This window comes from Mauremys reevesii, linkage group 3, assembly GCF_016161935.1.
Source record: "Mauremys reevesii isolate NIE-2019 linkage group 3, ASM1616193v1, whole genome shotgun sequence".
Lineage (NCBI taxonomy): Eukaryota > Metazoa > Chordata > Testudines > Geoemydidae > Mauremys > Mauremys reevesii.
This window is the reverse complement of record NC_052625.1, coordinates 128,754,497-128,767,407: the sequence shown is the minus strand read 5'-3', so window position 1 is coordinate 128,767,407 and position 12,911 is coordinate 128,754,497. Positions and strand designations below refer to the sequence as shown.

Here is a 12,911-nt window from a genome sequence, read left to right as displayed (position 1 = left end):
ATGCAACCTCTGCTTGGCTTGGTTTTCATCTTCCCCATTAATGGGTAGTGCACATATCTATATCTAAGATACTTTTATGGCACCTCCTTTATCACAGTATCTGAGCACCTAAATTTTTAATGTATATATCCTCAACATCCCTGTGAGGTACAGAGTATAATTATCCCCATTTTACTGATAGGAAATTGAGGCACGGACAGGCTAAATGACTTGCTCAAAGTCACTTAGAGAAGGGAACTGAACTCAGGTCTCCAAGTCCTAAGCAAGTGCCCTAACACAATGGATAATCTGTCCTCTCTCACAAAGAAATAGGAAACCTTGCTCCATCCAGAACTGGAAATTTTCTTTCTGGAGTAGGGCTAATCATGTTCTTCCTGCTTATTTAAAAGCCTTCCCAGACATACTGATTGTCATGACTAGAGCATGTCTGTTATTCATGGAGGAAACCGTGCCCCACAACCTCAGTGAATCATTGTGTTGTAGCCGGTAGGTGCTATGCTATCTATTTCTGGTATTTATTTCCTGAACTGAAACAGGAAGATCCCTTTAAAAAACAAAATCTGATTCTCTTTATTTACCAGTTGAGGGAGCAGAGAATATACAACCGGAGCTCGATCTCTGCCAATGGATGAGATACGGTAAGATGCAAAGGGGATGCCCAGAATTTCTGCATAACCAGAATTCTGGATCATTAAAAGCATGCCGATGTGGGACATCAGAATTCCCAATCAAGTACAACAAAAGAATTGTATTTTTGTTTCTGTGACACCGCTTGTTTCCATTACAGCCATCTTCACCTTCTATTAACATTCTTCTGAGATAAGATCTCCTTGTACCTGACTCTATTCTTCCTCAATCCAGGTCTGTGATCAACTTCCCTGGCACCCTGACCCTGTGTCTGTCTTGAATCCAAAACACTCCAAGAACCATATTATTTTGTGTATTTCCTTCATCTTTGCCACTGTACAGAACCTTGAGAAGAGCATTTTCCAGGAAGAGAAGTGAATTTCCTTCTTACCTAAAGCCAATATTATTGCCCACCACGATCCTGAAAGAGACCCTGGGAACACAGGTCAGGTCAAATGGTAATGACCAAAGTTGAGAAAAGAAAAATGATGCCATCCATCTGCAAAATGTAAGAATTGTTTGTGGGCTCGTAAAAAGGAAGATTTCCTTCTTACCTGTGAATTTCCTTTCTAATACTTACGGCCAAGTCTGTTCTGTGGCGCTTTCCCTTTCTCCCTGCTGCCTAGAGGCAGCGCGCAGCGTGATGGCCAGCCTGGGGCCAGGACTGCCCATCTGTGGAAAACCCCAGTACTATAGCTTCCCAAAACTAAAAAACACTAACTGAATCTACTAACAGAGATTTAGCAAACGGACAAACATTCCTCTATGCAAACATGTATTTTCCATTCTCATCTGGGAAAATAGGGGAGATAGTCCAGCAGCCACTGTAGTCAACCTTGCTTTAGGGTCCATGCTTTTTCATTTTGTATGTCAAGATCATACACTGGAATCTGCTTGATGACACTACCGCTTTTAAGCATGTTGAAAGACCAATATTTCACCCCACCCTCACCATACCTCTTGCGTAATCAGGAAGATTAGGCAAGAGGTGTGGTGAGGGTGGGATGAAATGGGGCATAAAAAAAATCAAAGCAGAAGAGTTCTAATATATGAAATACATATATTTAATATTTGCAATATCAATAATACATATGTGAATAATAAGGGTATAAGAGGAGGCTTGGGGGTATAGCACAGACCTTAGTTTTCATTCGATACAGTAACCACTTTTTAATGTGAAAAATACTCAAATTATAAATGTATTCAACAAATTACAATAATTTTAGCATAATTATTAGTGTCCTCTCATTCAAACTACAACTGAGTGTCCCAATACGAATAATACATGTCACTTCTTGTCATTGCTGTTTTCATCTGCAAATGATGATTTTGTCAGGTCATTGCAACACACCACACCTCCTTGGCATCCACAGAATATGGTACATGCTGGTTTGTTGCTGCTGCAACCAAATCTCTGATTTACAAGGCGAATCACCCTCACAGGAGCACTTTATTAACTTCAGAGTATCTGGGAGCAAGCACAAATTGTCTGGTACAGTTTTTTGAAAACAGACTTGGTACTGTCATCACATATCCATCCGTACTGCAGTGGAGCGTCTGGGGCCAAAGCACCTTTCCCACACATATGCCTGAAGATGTGCTCATTTTACATTTCCTATAAATGTTTCAGTTGGTGGTGATAAGGAACTGAGTTCTGGTCTTCCCATGGTATGTTTGCCAATTTTTGCTGCCCGTTATACATTGATGTCACCACAGAGAGAGGCAGTATCCAACTCACAGAATTTTCAGCACAGTGCCTTTACTGGGAACAAAACAAGAAACTATTGTATCACAGCCTGAGAGTACATGGGCAGCTAACAGTCCTGGTACAATGTTCTGGTGTTCCTCTGAAGCGGCACAAATGTCTGTTATAGCTCTCTTTCACTGATCCATATTCACTAAAGACGTGAGGCCCTGTTTAAGGCAATGGCACAAGAGTAAGAAACATCAGTATCATCTGATAATATGGATATTCCCACTAGTTTCTCTTTTGCAATCACAATTCGTTGTACAAGGATGTTGTCAGCTTCCTCATGTGAGGTGGCTGTATCTCCCCTGTTGATTGCCACACCTTGCTGGTTTATTTCAACTGGGGTGTTGTCTCTACCTTTTATTATTAGCTTGCGCTTTAGTGCGTCACTGGTGAAACTTCTTGTCTTAAATGAGTTCTGTATAAATGATGTCAATCGTTTCTGAATTTCAGTAACTATCAAGACAACTTTCTATGGAGGTAACTGTGTAGTTCTAGTGAACTGATGCGCTCTGCTTGCTTCAGTAGCTCTGCTAGATCTTGTGCCACTCTGCACTGAAGTTTTTGTACCTGTCAAAGACAAGGTATAGATCACCTGCTGCTAGCTCGTGTTCAATATAGACTCTGGGTATGGCTACACTGGCGATTTGCAGCACTGGAAAGCCTCCACCAGCGCTGCAATTAGTAAGTGGCCACACCTGCAGGGCACTTCCAGCGCTGCAACTCCCTGGCTGCAGCGCTGGCCGTACACCTCACTCAGCATGGGGAATAAGGATTCCAGCGCTGGTGCTGCAGCGCTGGTCATCAAGTGTGACCACACACCAGCGCTGTGATTGGCCTCCAGGGTATAAGGATGTATCCCAGAATGCTTTTATAAATTACTCTTTGTTTTGTTATGCAGCCTCTCTTTGTTTTGTTGTGAACGAGCTCCGCGGAGCTCCGTTGCCTTGCTGCTTATCTATAAAAAAAAAAACAGAGCTCCTGTTTGCTGTGATCATCTGTACCTGGCTGTAAACAATCAAATGAGAGGCAGGCAGGGAGCGAATGAAACAGCGGGGAGTCGTGTTGGCTGCAGGCTGTTTGCAATTAAGAGTTAAGACTAAGGGGTTGGAAAAATGTTCTGATTTTTCAAGGCAGGAAGCTAAACACACAGTGTTGGCTCCAAAAATCCACTCTCTCTCTCCCCCCGCTCCCTGTCACACTAGACCCCACTCCACCCCCCTCTTTTGAAAAGCACGTTGCGGCCACTTGAATGCTGGGATAGCTGCCTATAATGCATCACTCCCAACAGCGCTGCTAATGCTGCAAATGTGGCCACACACCAGCGCTGGTAGCTGTGAGTGTGGCCACACACCAGCGCTGCTCCTACACAGCTGGATGACCAGCGCTGCAAACTACCAGCGCTGCAAACCGTAAGTGTAGCCATACCCTCTGAAATTGATCACAGAGTACTTGATGACACTACTTACTAACACTTGACTACCCAAAGAATTGCAGAACCACCAATGACTGTGCAGGTGCCTTCTTGTGAATATGTTTTATTGACCCCTCTTGTCTGCAGCTGCTTCTTTAGGTAGACTTAGCCATGGCAATCTTCAGGTCACCTGAGTCAGTGAATATTGGTAAAGGATCCAAATCATATGACAAAAATATTCTTGATGTCAACCCCTTGTGAACTTGCTTCTAAGTCTATCATTCTTTAATAGATAAGGTTTGTATCAAATATCTTTGTTGGACTGACCTGTACATGCTTTGTCACTACTAGTGTCTCTACTATCCTTGGTATTGTATCATATCATAGAACCAATGGGACAGTTACATTCAAATTCTTGCATTTCGTGAATTCCAAGTGTGTTCATTTACACTGACTGATGGTGATGCCACTCTACAACGGACAATGTTTAGTATTGCCTCTGGGTGTTTAGAACAGCTCTAGCTTCTTACTGATGGCTTCTCTGTTCATTGCAGCAATCTTTAACTTCAATTCTTCTTTGGGGATCTCTTGTACTTGGGCCTTGTGTACTGTATTTTCATTACACTCTGGTTTCAGAGTGATCCCGGTGAAGCAACCATGCCTTTTGTCTAGATTCAGGAGGAGGAGGGGGCATGCCAGCATGCTATACTGCTAATACAGAATTAATTAGCTAGGAGGTACATTTGTTATGTTCCTTATACAAAATATTAGTGTGAAATTTAATTAAAAAATAATTGAAATTCAATTAAAGTGGTTTCACTGTCACCTGGCTTGTGAATCAGAAGGGGTTGGTAATAAGTGCTAATATTTAAAAATGCTCAACAGTGACAAGGTATCATCAGGTAGTGCCTTTGAATTTAGGATCTTAAATTCAGAATGCACCAAAAAAACCCTACACACACACTATGGACACTAAAACAAGGTACTGCTAAAAATTTGCATTTGGCTCTCAGACACAGAGAACCAATTACTTCAGTTCTGAAACTAGTTAATCTCTGGGGAAGTGGACCAGACCAGAAGACATGTAGGACATTAGAAAAAAAGCTCACAGGTAAGAAGGAAATGTTCTTTTCTCACCAGCCCCTCCTCCCTATATCCTGCAGTGTGTACTGTTAGACGTGCAAAGCAGTACTCACCTTTAGGGTAGGAGGAGGATTCAAACTATATACATGGAAGACTGACCCCAGATTACTGCTGTGGCAGCACATTCTGAAGTACCTTCCCCCTACCCGCCCAAAAAGCTATATTAAAAGAAGAAAGGACATTAACCATGATGACTATGTAGCTGCCTTTCAAATTTCTTCATATGAAGCACAAGACTCTTCTGCCCAAGAGGTAGTTGAACCCTCAGAATGGGCAGTAATGTTGCCTGGTGGATTCACTCCAGGTTTTTTGTTTTTTTTCTCCTTTTGACTGACGAGTGATAAGATGAAGAAAGCTGTGGGTTTCTGATGAAATCTACCTCAAGTGCACAAGTTCTCCTTACATCCAGTGTATGCCATTCAATCTCCTTTGAAAGCATAGGACTAGGAGGCAAAGCAGAGGCTGAAACAAGTCTCACCAGCTCTGACATCAGATACCCCTGCTGGAATCCACCATTTGAGGGACTAAGTGACTGACCTAAGAAGGGTGACTCTCCAATCCCGACTGGTTGCAATTTCTTGCTACTCTGGTAAGAGGAATTTTTGGAGCACTCTCATATAAAATCTGGCCCATTGGAAGGCGTCCACACATGAAATTAACATACTGAGGAATTGCGTCAGAATTTTTAGTGATATCTGATGACACATGGTGAAGTAAGGAGAAGATCTTCTGTCGTGTCTCCTCTGAAGTGAGCACCTTTGTGTCCAGAAAGAGCAGCAAAGAATCCTGTGGCACCTCATAGACTAACAGACGTATTGGAGCACGAGCTTTCGTGGGTGAATACCCGTGGGTGAAAGCTCATGCTCCAATACGTCTGTTAGTCTATAAGGTGCCACAGGACTCTTTGCTGCTTTTACAGATCCAGACTAACACAGCTACCCCTCTGATATTTGTTTCCAGAATGACTTCTGAATGCAGAAGTTGCTGAGATGGTTGGAGATGAGTCACTATATTCACCAGAAAACCACAGTCTTGTAACAAGGTTAATCTCCTCTAGACCCCAAAAGGCATTTAAAAGGACAAGGACCAGATGATATGGTCTAAGTAAGGATGAGTGTCTCCGCCCCACACCCACTGTCAGGAATCACGCCTGCAGCTGATCCAGTCTACTGGCAACCTATGAGCACAACTAACCTGTAGTAGGCTGCCTGATTGATGGGAAGTCTACTTGTTGCCACCCTTGCTCCTCCTTATTCCAGCATCAGCCCCTGCATTTCTCCCATCCTGCCTTGCTCCAGGTAACCCATCTCTGAACCTCAGTTCCGATTCCTGACTTCTGTCTTCGGCTCTGATCCTCAACTCTGGCCTCTGACCTTGAAATTCTATTTCTAGCTACCGCCTCCTGCTCCACCCACTGGGCAAGCCAGGCCACATCCCCATCTCTAACATCCACCAAGAACAACTAAGACCACCAGGATCTTTGTGAAGACTCGTGGGGTAATCACTTGCCCGAATGAGAGATCCCTCTATTGAAATGATCCCACTATAACAGAAATTTTTCAGCAGTTCTCCCTAAATGGCATATGTAGGTAGATCTCCCTAAGGTCTAAGGCAATCAAGAAATCCCAGGGTAACAGAGCCATGATGATAAACTTTAGTGCTTCCATCAATTTGTTGAGGGACTTGAGCTGTATTATGGCTCATGTCCCGCATCCTTCTTTGGGAACATACAAAATATTGAGTACACTCCACCAAAATCTCTCACACTGGTACCAGCTCTATAGCTCCACTGCAGAGAAGAAAAACGCCCACCCAAGCCTTGATTACTTCTTCAAATACCAGGTGCAGTGGAACACATTTCTCTCTTTGTTTTAGCTTGAAAATATTTTTAAGTGGCTTTCTTGGATTACTCTGGAATTGGTGGCTCCTCAAAAGTCTCAGGCAACATTTCCAGGGTGGTGAGCACCTTCCATAACACATGATTAAATACCTGCGGAGGGAAAGCCTCTCTTTCAAGTCCTCCTCTAATTCTGCCCATCCTCCAAGGAGGAGAAGGAATTTCACATCTCCCTCTCATTCTCTGATCTCTGCGCTTTTTTGATCTTATGAACCTTAAAATTTTCTTTTTTTTTTAAATATACTGAGGATGAGCTAGAGGAGGAAGAGTCCCTCTTCTTTGATTTTCCCTTTTATGTAAGTGCCACAGTCCCTGCAAGTACACCTTCCTCATTGCTTGTAATGGGCAACTCAAGGCTAAAGTCTGAACCGAGCAGCATTTTGAACCTGCAAATTTTTTTTTTTTAAGTTTTATTTTCTTGTCTTTTCTGGCGAAAGTAGCCACAGGTTTCCACCCTGAGGTCCCATTCAGGCCACAATAAATTTTTTGGGTTGTGGGCAGGCTGGCTAAGGCAACGTCACATTTCGCCCCTGTTCCAAAGTGTCCTGCCATCTCCCGGGTAGAGATAGAAGGGTTCGGTAGGGGGGCAGATAGAAAAAATCCCTCCCTCCTTCCAAAGCTGTTTCCTTTGTCGGAAGATGCTCCATTGGCATGTAACCTGCCTGTCCACCCAGACTGAAATGCAAGCACTTCATTATTTCAAAGGGCAATACTGAGGTTGAGGGGGGTGGTAATCCCCATGGAGCTATTAGTGGGGAAGAAAATGAATTGTCACTTGCCCACCCCTCTCCCAACAGTCTGCACTGCAGACATGAGGAGTTTAAGCAGATGATCTGTTTATCACAGGCAGTTGCAGCTTTTTCCCACAGAAGGCTTTGGGCTAGGAGATCTGCCTGTGCTGCCTACTGCATACCAACTAGGGTGGGGGTCCACTCCATAGTCCAATTTCCTGGGTTGGCATAGATCTGGCCCTCACATTGGCTGAGCAGGTTAGGCCCCATGGCTGGAGGGCTACATAAGGACCTGGTCCACCCCTGCACCTTCGGGTTGCCCTTTGGTGTGGCTCTTGGATCCTCTTTGCAGCTAGACAATCTGGTCCTAATAGTCCTGAACAGGAAAAAGACAGACTCGAGGGCATTTGTGACCCTCTCTTTCCCTACCTGCCACTGCATGAAAGATGGGGAAAACAGATCTGTTCTGGCAGCAATACATCCTGCAGGACAGGGGCTGAGGCAAATCTGGTTCAGACACCCACAGCAAACAGAGAGCATTAAAATAAATAATAAACAACAACAACTTAGGCATCTCCAATTTAAAAAAAAAATCAGATTGTGACTATGTCCTATCCTGATAGGCACTGCTATAAAGAAAAGACCACTAGGTCTACAGTCTGCCCAAAAACAGAGGAAAAGAACTCAGGGGTGCTCCACAGAGAGGTGGTCTTGGCCACAGACTAGCTGTCAATCTTTGTTCTGAATCCAACCAGCAGAGAGAGGGGTGAATGCCTCACAATACGGACTGTCTGAAAATGGAAATGCTTTGAAGTTGAACCTCCTTTAGGAACCTATTTAGATGTTTCAGACAGGACTCTGCTTTGTTTGTCCCTGATTTTCTCAGGCTAGAAACAGGATGGGGAACAGGTTGTAATACTCTGATCTGAAGTAGGTGATGGATGATTTCATTCATGTCATGACCTTTCCAGGATTGAGGAGGTTGGGAATGGGACAAAGCTGTTCCTGTAATTGTAGCACAGCTGCACTGGGTACTCTCTCTGGACAATATATAGTGACCTCATTTGGTCAAAGATATAGGTAACTCTTTTGCTCCCAAACTGAAAAAGCCTGGCATCAATTGGGGATCTAACACCAGCCAGCGCTGGTTGGGAGACCTGCATTTGAGGCAATGGAGCGCAGTTATTCACCCTGCACTTGTTTTAGCTTCCACATGCAAAGGGGTAAAACAGGAAGAAACACTTCACAGATCCCTTAAATTTGCCAAATGATCTGTATTCCTTTCTATAGTGTCTGGCAGGACTGCGAGCTGAATTTTCTGATGACTTTGAATACCCTGTTTTCCATAAGTTTCCCACTGTATCACTAAGATAGCTGGGAACTGATTTGCCAGAGCATCTGATCCCATGGATCAAAGTCCCATATACCTGCGTAAAACAGATTCAAATCCCAATGTCTTTTTCACCCCACAGGGAGAAGCCCTTAGGCTGTGGGATTTTTAGGTTGAGGGGAACCAAACGCGCAACACGGTCTCGCCATATTTGCATTGCTTCTGAAAGCCTGTGGAGACTCTTCGGTGTCAGATCACAGTTCATATCTATTTTTGTTATTCTGATGCCACTTGAGAAAGTGTGTGCCCAAAGGAGAGGTCTGACATGAAAGCCTGTCTGCATCTGGCTGCCTGTGAAGAGCCTGGATAGTTACTCCACTCTTTCTAGTGAAAATCTCGCCCCACTTAGAAACAAGGAGTCCCTGACCACCAGGGAAAATTGCAACATTTTTCCTTCAATAGCAATACCAGGCAGACACTGCAGGGGTTCCATCTCACTGCCATGGGCAGTAAGAAGGAACTGAAGGATGGTTGGATCTGCGCCACTCTTTATGCCCTCAGGTAGGGAGGGGGGATGCACAAGGACATCTAAAATGCAGGTGAGGCCCCTCCAATGAACACAGTGGTCAAAAAATCTGAATTCTGCATGCATGGGGCATATGCACACCACAAGTGGAATCCATGTGGACGATTACTCAAAGATTAACTGGAAGGAACTTCAGCAGGCAGCACGTTCCCCTGCTGCCAGTTATTGACGTGTCTGGTTCTGCTCCCAAACCACAAACTGGCTGAAGTACCCGTTGTAACAGTTCTGTGGAGCTTTGAACAAAGAAGGAAGTGCCTCAAGAGTAGTCTTACGTAAATGGCACAATTTACCTTACATTAAGAAGAAAGAGACTAGAACACAACAGGCAGATGTGAACCATATGAAGTAGGGACTGTTTATACAGCTTACCCTGCCTGCACCACCAAAACTGCTCCACAATTCTAAGGTGCATAAAGGGCAATGTTGCACCTCAGATTAACTTCTCTTGGTAGATCTACTATGTTGTCAATATGCATGACTGCCCACAGCCCATAACGATATTCTCTCCGGCACAGTCCACATAAGTCTGGTCTTTGCTCTGAAATTTTTTCAGACAATGCTTAGCACAATCACGTGAGTCATTCAAAACAGATGAAAACTGAAATCTTCATCTCAATATACTGTATAAGGGCGTCAGAGACTTGAAGAGACTTTGGTATTATAGCTACAAATTAAAAGTTAAGTTAAGGCAGCATCACTATTCTGCAATACACACTAGCAATGTTCAGAAGGTAAAAGTTAACTGCATCTTGAGATATGCTTTCAACCCTCACAGAGGCCCTCACTAGTATTTCCTCCAGCTTAATTTTACATATAAAGCAAGTCCTAAGTATGACATATTAAAGTAATGTGCATTACCCAACAAGGGCACGATTACTTACTGGGTCCAAATGTAAGACTTCATAAGGGTTGTATTCTTGATATTCTCTGTCTGTTTTGGAAACTTTGTATGCAAGAAACAGAAACAGTGCCCATCCAGCAAGAAGAATTGCTTTCCTATTTGGAAAGAATATGAAGGGTAAAATAAAATACACACAATCATCTTTACTTCTAACATAACACTGTACAAGTAATTTGTGAAGCTAATTTATATATAATTAAATTTAAGGATCCCACATTAAATAATGAGATCCAAAAAAAAACAATTTTAGAACGAATACCCTTGGCTTTGGACACTGATGGGTCTGCTGAATGACTGGGCTTCTTTATTGCTGTTTATATAGACGGGCAAAACAGTGATAGTTTCTCCACTTCCACACCCTTCTACTCCCACACATCAAAAAATCTCCCCCGAAAAACAGCAAAGACTAACAAACAAGAAAGTCTCTCTGTTCCTCATTTACATAGAATATTTTGCACCAATAATGAATGCAAGTTCTGCTTTAAAAAAAAAAAAGCAAAATACAGAAAAAAAGGAATAAAACTGAACAGCTGGGAAGTGAAGGGGAGGAGAGAGGAGGAAATGTGAGAAAGGGTAACAAACAGCGGGGGATAAGAACACAGGCATTACATTTAAGCGAGCAAAACATTTGAACATCTTTCTACGTATTGTATTAACTGAATGACATCAATAGCATTGCTAATTTGAGGGAAGGGACAACAGAATTCTGCTCCATTATTGATAAGATCCAGGTCAAATTGTTTACTGTTGAGGTCTACTAGGTTAACTGAACTGGAATTTAAGAAGCTGTAACATGAGTAGCTTCTCTCTGAATTTCAAGCCCTATTAGATATTAATCATTAACAACTTTTCATTATGCAAGTGTAGCAGATTCCAATAGTCCCTTTCTTTAAAAAGTTATGAAAGCTATTACTTTATTATAGAACTAGTTCCAGTTGCTTTAATTAAAACTTCACATTTATGTAAAAAAATAAATAAATAAAATACAAACTACAGTGGTAATTTAAATGAGAAGTTGCCCAAACGAAATATACTTACTTTACTGAAGGAATTATGTTTTGTTGTGGTTTTAATAGCCGCAAACGATACCACAGACATCTTCCATATACTTTTCTTATATTTTTTAATCGAATTTGCTCTGCCAAAAAAAAAAAAAGCTAGTTAAAATTTAATTAGAATTTACATCAAATGCAAAGTGACAAGTGAGCTATGTTATCATCTTGGAGTTTGCAGTGCAATTCCAGTTTGAGACTTGAAAGAGCTTCATAATCAAAAAAGCAGTGAGTGAATTATATATTTGTTTCCTCAGCATTTAAATGGTACCAAATTTGTAAGTAAGAGTTTAACTTGGATTGTTGCTACGCTACCTACTACAGGAACCAATTTTTTTTTTCCTGTGCATCTTGAAACAAGAACCACTGCTGAAACAAAGTCAGGAGATGAAGCTTGTCTATTCCATGCACTACAAGTCTCACATTTACAGTTTTAAAGCTAGTCAACTCAGGCAAATGGTCTCCCCCTCTGATATCAGCTGCAGTATGTGGGGGCAGAAAAAGAAGATTACATATGAAATGGATCTTGGAATACAACTGGGGAGTGTGAGTTGGGGACGTTTTTTGAGCGAGGCACTGGAAGAACTAAAAACCTTCAAATACTGTTACTCTCTTCCTCTTTGTAACACTCACTTTATGTGTCTTATTTTTAGTTAGACTGTAGCTCTTTGGGGGCAGAGACTGTATCTACCTATATGTAGAACCCTGCATGGATACAAAATTTGTATCCGCATCTGATCCGCAAACATGTTCTGTGATTATAAAGCAGATCTCTGCAGATCTGCAGAAATCTGCCTATATACTTGCAGAGCATCTCATATAAGGTCCCAGTTCTGACAGGATGTTTGGCAAATGTCATAATAAATAGCAAAGAACTAGGAGGCTAGCTTCCCCAAACATTTCAGAGTGGGTGGGGCAAACCAATGGTACAAATATTTCCCCAAGAGTGGGAGCAATCTGTCTATATTAAAAGAGCTTTAATTATATTTTGGTATTACCTGGGATCAAGCTAGTGGTGAGAGAGAGGTTTCAGGAAAGGCAGTACACTGTGATGGAAAGTGAAGACAGTTTATGGAACCCCATAATGGCTTTGCTGGGGAGAGAATCCCACCCATTGTGAGAAGCATAACTTATATGGCTGTATAGACCTTCTATAGCATTAATTTTATATTGTAAATGGGCTTCTAGATTAGTTTTAAAGTAACTTTTCTCTATCATGATGTAGATTTCACAAGAAACTAAAACTGCTTTATCTGCAAGAATAAGAACATCTGTCTATATTTAGATTAGCAGAGAAGAAAGTGGAGATGATGAAATTTGTTGTGTTTTAATTAATTTTATTTTTGCTGATAAATTAATATAGAGTGACTGGTTTTGTTAAACTAGAGTTTTTCCTATTAGTTATTTTTATAGGGGTTCCTTTTGAATTTTCCCTAAACTATTGACACAGTATCATCTTAAGACCTTTCACCCAAATAAG

At 42.0% G+C, this 12,911-nt stretch overlaps 1 protein-coding gene across 1 annotated transcript in view; it reads right to left on the bottom strand.

Moving 5' to 3' along the window:
- Positions 1–12,911, bottom strand: part of SEC63 (SEC63 homolog, protein translocation regulator) — a 108,532-nt gene that overhangs the window by 74,513 nt on the left and 21,108 nt on the right. The window contains exons 2-3 of the mRNA XM_039530266.1: positions 11,418–11,517; positions 10,360–10,474 (exon numbers count right to left, since the gene is read on the bottom strand). Coding sequence (XP_039386200.1) covers positions 10,360–10,474; positions 11,418–11,517 — 215 coding nt within the window. The remainder of the gene's footprint in view (positions 1–10,359; positions 10,475–11,417; positions 11,518–12,911) is intronic.